The sequence below is a fragment of the Garra rufa genome, chromosome 9 (genome assembly GCF_049309525.1).
Source record: "Garra rufa chromosome 9, GarRuf1.0, whole genome shotgun sequence".
Lineage (NCBI taxonomy): Eukaryota > Metazoa > Chordata > Actinopteri > Cypriniformes > Cyprinidae > Garra > Garra rufa.
Genome location: NC_133369.1, coordinates 21,818,527 through 21,835,888, shown reverse-complemented (window position 1 = coordinate 21,835,888; position 17,362 = coordinate 21,818,527). Strand labels below are relative to the sequence as shown.

At 36.2% G+C, this 17,362-nt stretch overlaps 2 protein-coding genes across 2 annotated transcripts in view; both read right to left on the bottom strand.

Annotated features, from left to right (window-relative positions):
- Positions 1-402: 402 nt before the first annotated feature.
- On the bottom strand, positions 403-14,235 carry tmod4 (tropomodulin 4 (muscle)). Its single transcript, XM_073847147.1, has 10 exons — positions 14,083-14,235; positions 9,361-9,523; positions 6,564-6,720; positions 5,882-6,004; positions 3,045-3,137; positions 2,781-2,911; positions 1,408-1,515; positions 1,145-1,288; positions 914-1,058; positions 403-789 (listed from the first exon to the last, which is right to left on the bottom strand). The coding sequence occupies exons 2-10, from the start codon at positions 9,466-9,468 to the stop codon at positions 767-769; spliced, it is 1,032 nt and encodes a 343-aa protein (XP_073703248.1). The 5' UTR covers positions 9,469-9,523; positions 14,083-14,235; the 3' UTR covers positions 403-766.
- A 615-nt stretch (positions 14,236-14,850) lies between these two features.
- vps72b (vacuolar protein sorting 72 homolog b) overlaps positions 14,851-17,362 on the bottom strand; it is an 8,290-nt gene continuing 5,778 nt past the window's right edge. The window contains exon 4 of the mRNA XM_073847776.1: positions 14,851-17,238. Coding sequence (XP_073703877.1) covers positions 16,700-17,238 — 539 coding nt within the window. The 3' untranslated portion in view covers positions 14,851-16,699. The remainder of the gene's footprint in view (positions 17,239-17,362) is intronic.

Below are 17,362 nucleotides of genomic sequence, written 5' to 3'. Positions count from 1 at the left end.
AAAATCTGAATTGTGAGATACAAACTTGCACTTGCCAAAAAGTCAGAATCGCAATTCTGAAATTATTTCTCACAGTTGTAAGTTTATGCCATGCGATTCTGACTTTATAACTTGCAATTGCTGGTTTATATATCACAATTCTGAGAAAAAAGTCACAATTGCTAGTTTGTATCACACAATTCTGAGAAATTGTGTGATACTTGCAATTGTGACTTTTTTTTATCTCACAAAATTGTGAGAATAAAAAATGAAAAAAGGTTATTTTGACTTTTCATAAGTTGCCGAAATGGTCTTCCGTATTAGTTTAATGCATCCTTGTATGCTAGTGTTTGTCAGTGTTTTGATGAAATAAACCTGGATTAAATGACAGTTTAATAAATTTAATAAAACTTTGAAGTCTGATTAGACAATATAGAATGTAATATTTTATTTCAAATATTTACAAAAAAACTTTTTTGGGAGCACCATATTATCAGAAAATGAGTTGAGCAACTGGTGTCTTTTTTCAAGTTTGCAAACTGAGGTATTAAGGAGCAGGTCAATTTTATTAGATCAGAGCTTTTGATTTGATAAAATCCACAAAAAGCAATGAAGTCTTATCAAGCTGGTGATAATGATATCCACAATGGCCGATGGCGAATGGTAAAAGCATATCAGTAGGTCATCTGTAAGGGTTGTCTTTGCTGTCACTGGAGTGTCTGTTGGACTCCAAGAGGGCACATGGAGAATTTTGATATCTCCAAATGAACTAAACTCCATCCGCTTTTCAACTTACTCTCTGCTGGCGAACTAGAAATGGGATAAATACAAAAATTCAAGATCGTTGTAACAACAAAGACCAAAATAAATAAAAAAGCTCCTGTTTCAGCTACAAGCTGTAATATTTGAGAAAATATTATAAGAATACACTCACGGATATCATTGTTTCTGGTGATGGCTATGGCGGCTCTTGCACGCGGGCCCTGCTGAGTGAAGTGATAACCAATTTTTATGATGCTGGGGTTGTTCTCCAACATGGATGCAATCTCCATCTCAACTGAGTCGCCCAGTTTCTGTCTCTGTGAGAATACACATCAACAATTTCATTTTCAGATTTAAACACATGCAGTCAGATGTTTCTGGCAGGTGTGTTTTAGTCTCGTACTTGGTTGTCGATCTTAATCTCAGTCAGGGTGGAGTTTACTTCTAGTGCCTTGATGATGGCCATCATGCCTTGTGCAGTAATGAAGTTAGACTCAATGTTGAGGCTCTGCAGGCTAGTGTTGGACTGTAACATCTCAGCTATGGCCTAAATCACAGGAACAGAGGAAGAGAAACAACTAACATCAGCTCTCTATAATTTCCACAATACATAGAGGAAAACGAATGAGTGAATGAAACAACATCAAAAACGTCTTCGGGACTTACAAAGGCCACAGGGTCATTACTGCGTGTCCCAGCGATGCTGACGCTCACCACGTGTGTGTTACGTTTCATAGCCTCAAAAATCTCTTTCAGGGTTGGGATGGGAATGTCCTACAGCAACACAAATAGTCATTACTACCCCGTTCTGCTCATGCACAGAAATGCGTCAGTTACAAATACCGAGGGTAATTAGGCAATCTGTTAATAATATTAAAGTAGTTCACTTTCAGAACAAAAATTTACAGATAATGTACTCACCCCCTTGTCATCCAAGATGTTCATGTCTTACTTCAGTCGTAAGGAAATTATGTTTTTTGAGGAAAACAATTCAGGATTTCTCTCCATATAATGGACTTCTATGGTGCCCCCGAGTTTGAACTTCCAAAATGCAGCTTCAAAGGACTCTAAATGATCACAGCCGAGGAAAAAAGGGTCTTATCTAGCAAAACAATTGGTTATTTTCTAAAAAAAAAAAAAGTTGAAAAGTACATAAATTGTCAATGTTTTTAGAAAATAACCGATCGTTGTGCTAGATAAGACCCTTCTCCCTCGGCTGAGGTCATTTATGGCGCTTTTCCACTACACAGTACCAGCTCGCCTCGGCTCGCCTCGGCTCGACTCGGCTCGGCTCTGTTTGGTTTTCCACTGTGTAAAAGTTGTACCTGTACCTCCACAATAGTACCTGGTTGTCATAGCGACGCTGCAAGAAACTGCCGTGACGTAATCTTCTACGCGACACACACCCGCTGTCTGCACCTCCTCATTTGACCACGGCGTATTCTTCCGAGTTGCCATAATATGTAATGGATTGGATATGTCACGCAATCTCTGGCCAAACTTTTTAAAAATGGCGGGATTATTCTGGATACTATTGCTGGCGCGTGCAATGATGACGCAGTGAATAGTGACGATTCTCTCTGACCAATCAGCAGTCTGCTGTGTTTTCACGTCACATTTTAGTATCGCCTCAGCTCGCTTGGAACCTCGCCGGAGGTGGTACGAAAAAAAGTACCTGGAAGCCGGTACAGGTACAACTTTTACACAGTGGAAAACCAAACAGAGCCGAGTCGAGTCGAGCCGAGGCGAGCTGGTACTGTGTAGTGGAAAAGCGCCAATTTAGAGTCCTTTAAAGCTGCATTTAAACTGCATTTTGGAAGTTTAAACTCGGGGGCACCATAGAAGTCCGTCATATGAAGAGAAATCCTGAAATGTTTTCCTCAAAAAACATAATTTCTTTACGACTGAAGAAAGAAAGACATGAACATCTTGGATGACAAGGGTGTTCTGAAAGTGAACTACTTCTTTAATATTATGTCTAGTTTGTAATGTGATCATAATTCTGCTTATTGATGTGTGAGTACAGTTGGCATGTTTACCGGGATGTTATTGAGGTTGACCTCCGACACACTGCTGTCATTTTTCTGGAGGCAGTGGAGAGTGCCCTCCACATCTGTGTCATTAGGAGGCTCGTCGGGATAGACCTTATACACATCTGGTTTCACCACACCTGAAATAATATAGACCGGTTTATGATTTATACAATTATAGTATTTAGTGAAGTGGCATTCAGTAAATTCAACAAAAATTCATTATATAAAACTTTTAGCATTCAGTATTAAATGTGCTGTATGTATACATACTGTTGATGCCTTCTGTGTTGGCAATGCTGCCGGTGGTGTTCAGGGCATCGTAATATTGCTTGTTGCTCATGAGTGTGTACATTCCCAGGATGGCTGTGAGGATACAAGAATTGCATTAGTTAATGACATAAACATTTAATATTTATGGACTATTCTTATGGAATGCCAGTGTATTAATAAAAACATATAAAAATTATAGAACTATTTAAAACATTTATTAGTTTTAATTATTGAATGAATGTTCAAATAACCACAATTTATAAAATGATAAATCAAATCAAATAAATAATAATAAATACTAAATGGTAATAAAATCAATAATATGAATTCATTTTAATTTCATGCATAAAAGTAATAATTATTAATTAAAATAAACACATAGATATTTAAATATCTAAAGATATAAATAATATATCAAATATAATTTAATAATTTATATTAATAATATAAATAATAGTTTAATGTAAAAATTTTTTTTAAAAAAGTTGATTAATAAATTCATAATTAATCCATTTTATAATGATAAATTTAGATTTATACATTCATTAGTAATTATATTTAATTAATCATTAAAGTTATATTATAAAGTTATTAGTTATATATCGATATAATTACATAACTGTATATTTATTATTATAATTATTTTAATAAATATTTTTAATTATTATAAATCATATAATAATTAAAAATTAAGCAAACTAATGTTACATATAAATATAATATTTTCAGAAGTTTTATTTATTTTGCTCAAGGTTGCTTTACATAGCATATTACAGAAATATTTGCACCTCCACACACATTACAAACACATGAGGCCACTTATGACCACTTTTTATTTATTTTTTATTTTTTAATTAATCTTTCATAGAATACATTTTGAGAAATACTGGCACAAATCATTTAAGCTGCACCGCAGAGAACTGACTAGATACAGTTGAAGTCAAAAGTTTACATACATCTGCAAAATGTTAATTATTTTAACAAAATAAGAGAGATCATACAAAATGCATGTTATTTTTCATTTAGTACTGACCTGAATAAGATATAGATCACATAAAAGACATTTACTTACAGTCCACAAGAGAACATAATAGTTTAATTTATAAAAATGACTCAAAAGTTCAAAAGTTTACATACACTTGATTCTTAATACTGTATTGTTACATTGAATGATCCACAGCTGTGTTTTTTTTGTTTAGTGATAGTTGTTCATGAGTCCCTTGTTTGTCCTGAACAGTTAAACTGCCCAATCGTTCTTCAGAAAATGCCTTCGGGTCGCACAAATTCTTTGTTTTTTTAACATTCTTGTGTGTTTGAACCCTTTCAAAAATGACTGTATGATTTTGAGATCCATCTTTTCACACTGAGGACAACTGAGGGACTCATATGTAAATATTACAGAAGGTTCAAGGAAACACAGTGCATTATGAGCCAGGGGTGTAAACTTTTGAACAGAATTAAGATGAATACATTTTTATTATTTTGCCTAAATATATTTTTTCATTTAGTACTGCCCTTCAGAAGATACTTACATGTTTCCCAGAAGACAAAATAAGTTCAATGTACCCTGATCTTCAACTTCAAAAAGTTTTCACCCCCTGGCTCTTAATGCAGTTTTTCCTTCTGAAGCTTCAGTGAGTGTTTGAACCTTGTGTAATAGTATCTTAATCAGGTCAGTACTAAATAACATGCATTTTGTATGATCCCTCTTATTTTGGTAAAAATAATTAATATTTAGCTAATTCTGCAAGGTGTATGCAAATTTCTGACTTCAACTGTATGTACCAGTTAAACTGTAAAATTGCATTTGAACAGCAGATGGCACCGACTAACCAGTAAATCCACTTTAAACTCCCCCTGCAGGTTTCAATCAGCAGTGGCTGCAGATAAAATTAGGATTGGGATAGACCAGACCTCACCTTTATACTACAGCTTGAATTCCATATTTAGATTCAGTAACCAGATTAAACCCACCAACACTATTTAGAAATCCAGTTAGCCACTCTGCAACTCAGCAAAAGCAGACTCATCCATTAAATCACCAACGGCAAACCTCTATTGACAGTTTAATCCAGAACTGGACGTGGTCCAGAGTTAAAACTGTGTTCTGAATGAGGGGCTCTGCTGGGAAATCTGCAGCCAGTGACACACTGCAAAACTCCACAGCTTTAAACAACCTTAAGGGCAAAGGCTTACTATTAAGTGCTTACAACAGAAACTCAAGGACAATTAGACTATTGACCGGTTTCCATCACTTAAGTACGTTCAATCAAGTATAATGTGAATTCTTTGTGTCTCATGTTGCATTTTTAATAGAAGATAAGTGATATTTATGTTTGGCTAAATCATAGAGTGTTTCTAGCCTACAAACATTTTACCTCCATCTCTGCTCATGTTGACTAGTTGGCTGTTGCTCGTTTTATTTTGGTGCGCTGCTGAGCTTGGGGAAACAGATACTGTGTGGTATAATTCTGTGCATGACCTACACCATTCATAGTTCCACATATAAGTCAGCTAGACTGCTTCTTTTATATATGTATTAAAAAGGTGTCATGTGAGATACTGATTGTAGAACACAAATAGAGCAGGTGAAATCAGAATCAGGGTTTGATTGACAATTGTTATGCATGGGTCAGCTGTTTATTTGCAAAGAGAGGATTAGTTCATAGTCAAGGATCAAAATTTGGATTACAATCAAAGCCGTTTACAGGATATTACAGATTAGTTTTAGAAGAGTTGTAATGTATATCTCTAGAGAACTCCAAACCGGATATCATAAGTTGCTTTATATCATGTGAAAAGAAACCACAGGAACAGAGTAGAAATGTGATGCCCACCTGCAATGTCACACATTTCAGCATCTGTTGCGTTCTTCAGTGCTTCCTCCAGCTCAGGTTCCAGAGTGATCTGTTCCTCCGCAGGGATTTGTCCTGATCCAGGTTTAGGCACAAAGGCTTTACCTACAGGCAGTGGAGACAAAGAGTACAAGAGAGACAAAGAGAAACCATAAAAACATAACCAATCTACTGTGTCCTCAGTAGCTCTGATGTCAGGAGAAAATTAAGACTCCTATGTTTACTTTTACATCCAAAACACCTGCATTGCTTACAAGTCATTGTTGCTACAGCTGCTCGAGCGTGGATAAAATGGAAGACAGCACACAACTGGCAGAGGGTGGAAATATGCTGATATGGGAAAGTCTGTCAGCGACTGTGGGTGGGGCTTGAACAGTCTGATGTCATATTGCTCATTAAATCAAAACGGCTGGATAATTGAGACTGTTTAGGTTTTTTGCCGATTGAAAAAAAGCAGTGAATGGATTTTTATTATTGTAGGGTGGTTGTGTCCACACACTAAGACACATTTATATGCAAACGTAAAAGTGAATTTTGCATCTATTGTCCCCTTTATGAATTTTATTTTATTTTAAAATACACATCAGAAAATGACTAATAAGTGGTAAATCTGCCTTTAGATATTAGAAGCGTTATGTTAATATGAATCCAGTGGTTGTGGTACCTCTCTTCTCCCCTGTAAAGGGCACCAGGTCGTCTCTGTCCTGGTGTTCCATGGCCTGCTTCTCCAGGTAATCCATCAGAGCGAAGCGATCAAAGGGGCCTGTGGGACTTTTCTTGGTCTGGTCGCGCTGACGGAACCCGGCTGGGAGGATGGCATTCTGAAAGGTCAAGAAAATGATTGTTTAAAATGATTTCTGCAATTAGAAGTCACCCATTTACGTATCTGTGTCAAACAAAACAATCATCTTTTCACCCTTATGTTACTCCAAACTCATAAGGCTTTTTTTCAGTGGGACACAAGACTTAATATCAAAATGTCACAACTGCTTTTTTCAAAATGCAAGTTATGGAAATTATAACACAGCTCTCTGGAATACTTTCCTCCGATTGGTCAATCAGAGCATTCAGCGGTCATATTTTCAAATACTCACTCATTCGCCCATTGCTATGGTTTATATTAGACCACTGTTCTGAAACGCCACAACTTTCATGTCTGTCACGTCACACCTCGGACTCCTTTATAGAAACAGACCTGGGTAGTAACTGATTACATGTAATCTGGATTACATAATCAGATTCCAAAAAATCAAGTACTTGTAATTCACCCATCGCAAACAGCTTGACTGACAGGCAATCTGACTAATCATAAAGGCGAATCCACCATTTTGTCCAACAAACATATCAGACAGGACAGTAGATTATCTTCGCTGGACTTAAATTTGAAAAATTGTGTATATCTTTTCGTGTGCTTTAGGTAAAGAAAACAATTGGTTCACATGTGAATAATCTAATAAGGCAATATAGTGATTTATCATGACACATTAAAGATCCACAAAATGGTATTTTTTCTTTGAATTTCTTAAAAAATTACAACATTTTAAAGATGAGACCTTGCTTCATACTAGAAGTAACCTGCTCTGTCTTGTCTGTCACCATGTTGTCAGTTTCCTCTTTGCTCTGCAATGTATTTTTCACTGCGTGAGAACATAATGTGTAGCATGAGGGCAGCACTGTTGGTTGGACATAGCAACAGTAACTAAGGAGGGTGGGTTTTTGTGAAGGATCATTGGAGTATATTAATTTTTTTAAATGCTCATAATCAGATTACAGTTACTTTTTTATAGATTACTTTAATTTTATGGGCTTACATTAAACCCAGTTTAAAAAAACCTGGATTAATGTACTATTTAATGTATTTTATGATGTTGATATAAAAACAACAGAATATATTTTCTTTCTTTTTGCTTTTTTATATCAATATGGTATGTTTAAAGGGATAGTTCACCCAAACAATGAAAATTCTGTCTTTAATTACTCACCGTTATGTCGTTCCAAAACCTGTTAATATTTGGAACACAAATTAAAATATTTTTGATGAAATCCAAGAGCTTTCTGACCCTGCGTATATAGCGATGTAATTACGACATTCAAGACACAGAAACATAGTAAGGCATTGTTAAAACAGACCTTGTGACATCAGTGGTTCAGCCATAATTTTTTGAAGCTATGAAAATACTTTTTGTGCCCAAAGAAAACAAAAATAACTTTTGCGCAGCCCATATATTCTCATATTCTCGTAGCTTTATAAAATTACAATTGAACCACTGATGTCACATGGACTATTTTAACAATGTCCTACATTTCTGTGCCTTGAACATGGTAATTACATTACCATTACCTGTCTATGAAGGCACTCGGATTTTGTCAAAAATATCTTAATTTGTGTTCTGAAGATGAACAAAGGTCTTGCGACTTCAGAATGACATGAGGGTGAGTAATTAATGACAGAATTTTCATTTTTGGGTAAACTATCCCTTTAACAGTAAATTTAAAACAAGTTAGATAAAAAGCAAACTTAAAATATTCAGAATACATTACTTGCATTACTAACTACAGTTTTTATCATGTAATCATGTAATCTGCCACTCATGTCATCTTGTGTCTCGACTGTAGAGAAAATGGCTTTAGAGGTTCTGCTCAAAACAGGATGAAATCAAAACAACTGGATTGAATCATAATCTGAAGCTGAAGAATTGGAGCCATCAGACCATCATACACTGCAATTTTCTGTCAAATCTGTAGACTGACTCTTGACTTTAAAGCTGCTGTCCGTAACTTTTGGCACTCTGATGGTTCATAAACAGAACTGTGTGCGTCTTGTAAAAGAATATTATAGCTGGAGCTACTTCTCTCTGTTTATGTCAATGAAGAATCATGCAGGTACTGGGCTACTCTGCAGCAGCCCCTTCCAGAACCAGTCTGAATATACAAATTACTATAGGTGTACCAGAGTAATTCAGGATAAGAATCTTTTCCAGTGGGACACAAGTGTTATTATTAAATTGTAAAAAAAAGATTTTTTTCCTCAAATCAAACAGCTCAGCAGCAATTGTGCTTAATTATAACTGAGTTCCCTGAAATACTTGACTCTGATTGGTCAATCAGAGCATTAGCGGTTATATATTTTAAAATATCCACTGTCGCCCTATTGTTTTTATTAGACCACTGTTGCGAAACACCACTACTTTCAAGCCAAAACATGGTTTGGAAAATGGATTCGTGATGTACTTGTTATTATATAATTTTTTCACATTTTAACAAGTTACGGACTGCAGCTTTAAGCAACATAAGCGTCAACTCTTCCAGACCAGGGGTAAATTCCAGGGGTATTCCAGCCTTAAGTTGTAAAGAAAAGTGTTTTTTAATTTGGTCAAATCTTTTCTCATTTTATCTACCTCTCTTCAAAAATAAGTACATAATGTGCCATAGCAATGCTTTAGTTTCGAACAGCATAGTACCTCAGGGTCCATCTCCTGGAGTTCACACTCCAGCCTGTCCAGCTCTTCGGCACTGAGGCCCTTAAGGATGGCATCCTCGTCAATGTCTCGGGGATCACTCTTAGACATGCTTGCTGCTTGGTGGTACTTTCAATTCACACAGCTCGCCCAGAGACAGCAGGCCCTGAGAGAGAGATAAAGTTGCACAAAAAAATCTTGTTTTACTATATTTGGCTTGCAAATAAGACACAATAATGGCTGCTTGCTTTATTCAGTCCCTCAATACTTTCTGTAGAGGTCGAGAATGAATGGGAAAACCTGTCCAGTATAAGTCACTTTCAGCCTGGCCAAAAGAGCTAGCCACTAAAAGGGAACGATAGAGAACTGCTTACATTGTTAAATGCCACAAAGCCCAGTTGAATTAAAAGGACAAGGCTAGCATTTGTGTACAGGAAGAGCTTTCAGGGGTCTGAAGGTACAATGTATTTGGGAACAGAGACAGCGCTATTTAATTCCAGTAGATGTGATGATCATATGGGACGTGAAGAAAGTACTCACTGCTTCTTTCATTCCAAGGCAGAGAGACAGAGAGAATCTTGTCTATTTTTAGTCTCTGAGCAGTAATGCTTAGGTTTTGGGTTACAGTAAGGAGGAGAAGGTTAAAACTGTGAGGAGTTATCACTGGCTCACACTCATTAGAAGGTGGCCCATGCTGTCGGCTGTTCGCCTTGTGAAACAGACTGATAGAGTCATGGGCTAGTCACCAGTTTCAGACCACCACACCCAAACTAGATCTGCAACACAAACTACAGACAACACAGCATAACATATTGTGTAACTGATCTAAACTCATCTGTCTGTAACTACATGTTGTAACATGTTAAAAAAAATCTTCTTGTGTAGTTATAACAGTAAAAAAATATTTTACTGTTTAATGTTAGGTATAATTAAATACCTAACATTCCTCCTATTACCCTTGGCATATTGTTTATTTCTTTGTTATTGATTTATTTTAAACATTTAATCAGCATTTTGTTAGATTTATGCACTAAAAAGACTTATATAAAGATATTTTCTCTGAAAACAGGTATTAGTACATTATGTCATATGTGACCCTGGATCACAAAACCAGTCATAAGGGACTTTTTTTTTTTTTATTTAAACATCATCTGAAAGCTGAATAAATATGCTTTCAATTGATGTTTGGTTTGTTGGAATAGAATTTCAATTGATGTATAGTTTGTTACAATATTTGGAGATACAACTATTTAAAAATACAGAATATGAGGGTGAAAAAAAAGAAGAAATAAGTTTTGATATATTAACGGTAGGAAATTTACTAAATATCTTCATGGAACATGATCTTTACTTAATATCCTAATATTTTTTGGCACAAAAGAAAAATCAATAATTTTGACCCATACACTGTATTTTTGGCTATTGGTATTGTATATTGGTTTTGTGGTCCAGGGTCACATATAGGCATATAAGGATTTTTTTTAAAGAATGCTTATTTTCACACAGAAAAAAACTACTGATACTAAAAGATTTGTGCATGTTTGCACATAATAATAAAACTTTTAATAAAACTGAGATGCATAACACAAAGCTAAAGCTTTCCAAAAAATATCTGACTGTAATCTTTCAGATGTGTTGACGTGTAAATATTTCTAACCAAATTACTTTTAAATTGTTAGTCAAACATTAAGCTGGTCCAATCGATGTTTACAATCATGTGGTAAAACCATTTAGAGACTAGTGAGATAATGGTCTATACATATATGCTAATAATATGCATTACAAATATCACACAATGAATCACGCAGACTTGTTATGTTCTGAACTCTTCTTCATACACTTCTGATACTCGCTACATTAACATTTTTATGAAAATACTAAATAAAATAAAATAGAATAATAATTTAACATACAATGTGCAGATTAATAGTTGGTTATGGCTGATTTTACATTTTTCCAAATTTAAAAGACAAATATATGTTTGTGTTTGTTTTGGGTGTGTATTTGTGGTTGTCTGAGTATCAGAGGTGTTAGACCAGAGAAGTGTGGCACTAATTTGTAAAGCCAGTGACACAAACATAGGATCAGAGAGCTAAGAACAGAAAATAAAAACTATTATAGCCTTCAATCCACCCAACACAAGTTTACTGATTCTAGAAACAACATTACCATCACTAAACTCAGCCCTTACCTCATTTCAAAAATTATTATGAATCGCTTCAGAAAATAATGACATATTCAGATTTAGTTACTTCAGATGTCTTTAGCTAGACTAACGGCAAAGCTAGAAATGCAAAAAGAGAACTGAATGAAGTGTAAAATGGCTAAATTGCTTTGCTTGACATGGCTAAAAAAGAACTATATCTAAACTTTAGTTTAATTGTGTAATCTCAGTTCTGTACATATTTAAATTACACTAACTGTTTTAAGTGGACTCCTAAATGACCTTGCTATCAGTATCAGAAATGGGCAATGCATCTGACACCATTCTTTCAGGAACCTGTCAGTCTATAAGATTGACGCCTCCGATATTATAAATAGCCATTAACTACTTTGTCTCTTCAGTCTTACAATAAACATACAGGCCAAAAGCAGGCCTTCTGCCGACCAGGTGACGTCTTTTTGTGTTGTGCACATATCCCAGGAAAGAGCGGCTGTCCGCCTGTTCCTAACACCTGTTGTCAAAGCTCCCAAATGACACCAACTCAAACCTTTAAATTATTAGATGAGTTTCACCTGTTCAGGCTCTCTAGTTGTGAAAAGGGTTTTTTAAATTAGTCCTTCAACGTGGAATCCTTGTTATTTCACTGCTGCACGGCGGTTGCCAACATTTGATGCTTCCAACTTGAGAAAATATTTCTATTTTTAGGTACAGCATACAAATTATCACTAGATTTTGATCTTTTGAATAAGAATTGAATATCCTGTGCTTTTGAATTGATTTGTGTCTATCGAACAGATCTTATTTTAAAAATGTCATAATACAGTGTTCTAGTTTTAATTATTATAATGATTAAACTGCAAATCAAACAAACAATCTAATATGTGACCCTGGACCACAAAACCAGTCATAAGGGTCAATGCACCTGAAAACTGAATAAATAAGCTTTCAATTGATGTATAGTTTGATAGAATATGACAATATTTGGACGAGATATAACTATTTGAATATCTGGAATTAAAAATCTACACATTGAGAAAATCACCTTTAAAGTCGCCCGAATAAAGTTCTTAGCAATGCACATTACTAATCAAAAATTAAGTTTTGATATATTTACAGTAGTAAATTTACAAAATGTCTTTATGGAAGATAATTTTGACCTATACAATGTATTTTTAGCTATTCTTTATATATACTCATGCTACTTAAGATTGGTTTTGTGGTACAGGGTCACATATGACATGTGTATTGAATTGGTAAGTGGTTAAACTTGACAGAACTAGGCAGAAATTCCACACTCTTAAAAATAAAGGTTCCAAAGAAGAACCATTTTGGGTTCCATAAAGAACCATTTATTTAGTGTGAAGAACATTAAAGAACCTTACTCCACTATAAAGAACCTTTTGTCAAATGAAAAAGTTCCATGGATTTTTAAGGTTCTTCATGGAACCAAAGATGCCAATAATGCAACCTTTAACATCCATGGAACCTTTCCATTGCACAAGGTTCCTGACAGTGGAAAATGGTTTTTCAGGTTCTAAACAAATCTCCAAAAGCAACCTAACTCTGCTCACTGCTTTCCTTCTAGAGGCCATAAAGTTATTAACGTCCATATGACAAAAACATTGGTTCGGTCTCAGAAACCCAATTCCCCCTCTGGTACTTCAGCACGACACAGAACAAATATCGGGCACTGACACATCAGATATCATTTCATCCACCAGAAACAGTAAAAGTGATTTTTCCAGGTGCTCTCCTGACATGCAGCAAGAGCCTAAAAACAACCTTCTTATTCAGATCCATGGTTTGGTTATGGAGTTTGATCATTGGGAGCATTTTCCAGCTGACACACCGCTCGTAAGACTTCACACTATTTGTGGGTTGACTTCACCAAGTCTAACCGCCCAAGTGTAAAATTCCAAATCAACCCTCAGATTAATTTTAGCTTCACAAGTCAGCTACTTCCAGCTGCGTAAATCCTCTCCGCTTGCAAAGCTGCAGTGTGCAGCAGTACTCCAAGCAAAGATGGCTGGGAAAATAAGGGCTGCTTTGAAAACAAAAACATGCCCAAAACATTATATCACCGAAATGAACGACAATCAGCAGGTATTAAAAACTGACATTTTACATTAAAAGAAAGATTGTTGTTTTGACATACACTCACATCAACAGGTGCATCTGCAGGAAGGCTCTGCAAAACACTATTCTCAATAAAGCCTTATTCTAAACCAAAACAATAATTATCCAACTAATCCAACAATATCTAGAGTCTATAACTATCCACTAACTGGACCTTTAACTTTTTACTATACACTTTACACTACAACCCACTGAGGCCTCTATCCATAAACTACACAAAACTTAATGCTTCAACTAAATCACCAAAATAATAATTCATACAATTAGCAGCTGAATGCAACAATAAGTGCATTTTACATTTGAAATGAATCAAACAGTCTATACATAACTATATACATAGTCAAAAAACTTATACTAATGTGGTCCTGCTGCTACAAGAGACACACAGACAAAGATTACAGAAAGAGAGTTAGTGTGTTACCTACCCTCACTAGGACTCAGAGCTGCTGGGATCTTCTGTACAGCAACTCTATGTTTGAAATCAGAGAATAGCCCCTCGTTCGACCCCCTCCCTCTCCGGTAGTCGTATCCCCCTTAAGCCCTCCCTTCTTCGCTGACTGTCCTCGCCTGCTTTCTGGGTTGAGCTGAGACAAGGATACGAGCTACTCTTCATGAAGTCAGCATTTCATTATTTTGGATTTGAGAAATTAGTCAGTATGAAACTGAAGGAGAGAGAGTAGGCTGGCACTGATGAGAGGGTCAATGGAGTCATCTGTTTAACTCAGTTTTACTTAATAAACGCGTAACGTTTTAGTAGAGAGGAGTGACCTCTAGGGTAAAGAGGCGGTATTGCAGGTCAGAGAGACCCTAGTTTCAAGATCTGCTATCTCTATTTAGAATTTTATGTCCAAGTTTATCCACCTTTTCCTTCCCCTAAGACTGCGCGCGGACATTTGTAAAATTTTATGGGTCTGGCTTCCGGTCTCATCCGCGTCCAGCTATTTTTAGCTGCACAAAAACAGCTGGACACATTGGTTGTATTGAGTAGGCTACTAAGCGGGGTTTCTCCAACATATGCAAATTTCATAGATGGCCCACATTTATTTTTAAATAATGACATCTAAAAGGCTACATGACAGCAAACTTTAATGCTGTTTTTAATAATATCAACACATTATAAATACATATAACTACACAATTACATTAAACAGTGCATTAAAAAATAAAGCATAAAACAAAAATGTCATTAAGCAATTATGCGAAAAAAAACATTCATCAATAAAGCTTATTGCACTTACAAGTACACTGGAATTGTATTATTTATTATTTTCAGATAGATAGATAGATAGATAGATAGATAGATAGATAGATAGATAGATAGATAGATAGATAGATAGATAGATAGATAGATAGATAGATAGATAGATAGATAGATAGATAGATGAATGAACAGATGGATGATAGATAGACAAATAAACGGATTGACAGATGAATGAATAGATGGATTAAATTACTCTTTTCCCCACATAAATCTACACTCCATGCACCATAACGACAAAGCAAAAACAGAGTTGTCACAACTTCATATATTTGAAACTGAAATAAGTACATTGCATAAGTATTCATACCCTTTACTCCATAATTAGCTGAAGCACCTTTACAGCCTTAGGTCTTTTTGGGTATGATGCAACAAGATTTGCACATCAACATTTGGCAATTATCCGCCATTCTTCCCCTCACCTCTTCACCTCTCAAGTTCTGTCAGCTTGGATAGGGTCTGGCAGACATTTTCAAGTTTCTCCAGAAATGTTTGATTGGGTTCAGGCCCAGGCCCAGGCTGGACCACTCAAGGACATTCACAGAGTTGTCTTAAACCACTCTTGCTGTGTGCTTAGGGTCATTGTCCTGTTGGACGGTGAAGCTTCTGCCCAGTCTGAGGTTCTGAATGCTCTGGACTGGGTTTTCATTAAGGCTATCTCTATATTTTGGTGCATTGAGCTTTTCTTCTACTCTGATGAGTCCCTCAGTCCCTGCCATTGAAAAACAGCCCCACAGCATGAGGCTGATACCAGCACGCTTTACGATTGGGATGGTACTCTCCAGGTGATAAGCAGTGCTTTGTTTCATTTAAAACATGATGCTTGGAATTGAGGTTCATCAGACCAGAGAATCTTGTTTCTCAAAGTCTGAGGGTCCTTTAGGTGCTTTTTTGCAAATACCAAGTGTGTTTTCACTAAGGAGAGAATTGAGTCTTGCCTCACCACCATAAAGCCCAGATTAGTGGAGTGTTGTTGTGATGTTTGTTCTTCTATTGGTTTCTCCCATCTGCATATATGATCATGGAGCTCAAACAGAGTGGCCATCAGGTTCTTGGTCAACACTCTAGCCAAGGTCCTTCTCCATTGAATGCTCAGTTTGGCCAGGAGCCCAGCTTTAAAAAGAGTTGTTCCAAACTTCTTCCATTATAGATAATGGAGACTACATGCTTCTGTGAACCTTTAATGCAGCTGAATTTTTTCTGAACTCTTCCCCAGGTGTGTGGCTTGACGCAATCCTATCTCTGAGCTCTACAGGCAGTTCTTTTGACCTCAGGGCTTGGTTTTCTGATATGCATTTTCAGCTGTTAGGCCTTTTATTAAGATGCGTGTGCCTTTCTAAATCATACCCATTCAATTGAATTCGATACAGGTTAACGTCACTCAAAGTGTAGTAACATCTACAAGCACTATGAATGCTCTTGAGATAAATTTCAACTGTTTCAAATAAGGGTATGAATACTTATGCAATGGAATCATTTCAAGTTTTTTCTTTTTAATAAATTTACAAAGATGTTAAAAATTTATACCATTATGGTGTATGGAGTGTAGATTGATGTGGGGAAAAAAGTCATTTAAAGCAGTTTAACACATAGCAGCAACATAGCAAATGTGGAAAAAATGAAGGGATATGAATACTTTCGCAAGACACTGTAGATAGATAGATAGATAGATAGATAGATAGATAGATAGATAGATAGATAGATAGATAGATAGATAGATAGATAGATAGATAGATAGATAGATAGATAGATAGATAGATAGATAGTCCATCTTGTGTATTGTTCTACATGCCTTGTTTAATAATGATCTTCTGCCGCAGATTCTTTGCAGTGCTGTCAGCTGGAGTCGCTGTGCCAGTGCAGGGCAGGCCATGGGCAGCCACATACTTTTTATAGGCTTCCCGGATGATCCTAAAGGCTTGTACGTTGGCGTAGGGAATGTCTGTGATGGGGTCTCGGTAGAGCGCTGGCTTATGGGTAACAGGGCAGATCTCCTGGACAGGAATTCGAGGAAGTGGGGACTGGGGAAAAAAACGCTGGAAGGATTCGTCATCACTGAATGTGATGTAGGTACGGGAGCATTTGGCAGGCCCCGATGACAGGGAAGGGTTTACAGCAGCTGTGTTAGTGGAAACGACACTAGGCAATGCAGTCAGGGCTGAATCTGACTGGGCGAGAGCTTGTGGAGGGTGAGGGCCTGGGTTCTGCTGGGCGTCTTGGTCTAAACTGTTATTGAGATAAAATATATAAAGATAGAAGTGATATAAAGAGATGTAAAGATAGTAATATAAAGGTGCACTCAATTTTTTCCTCATACAAATTAATTACAATTTTTATTTAAAATTAATTGTACCAGTCAACACTACCAGTCAAAAGTTTTTGAACAGCAAGATTTTTAATGTTTTTTTAAAGAAGTCTCTTCTTCTCACATAGCCTGCATTTATGCA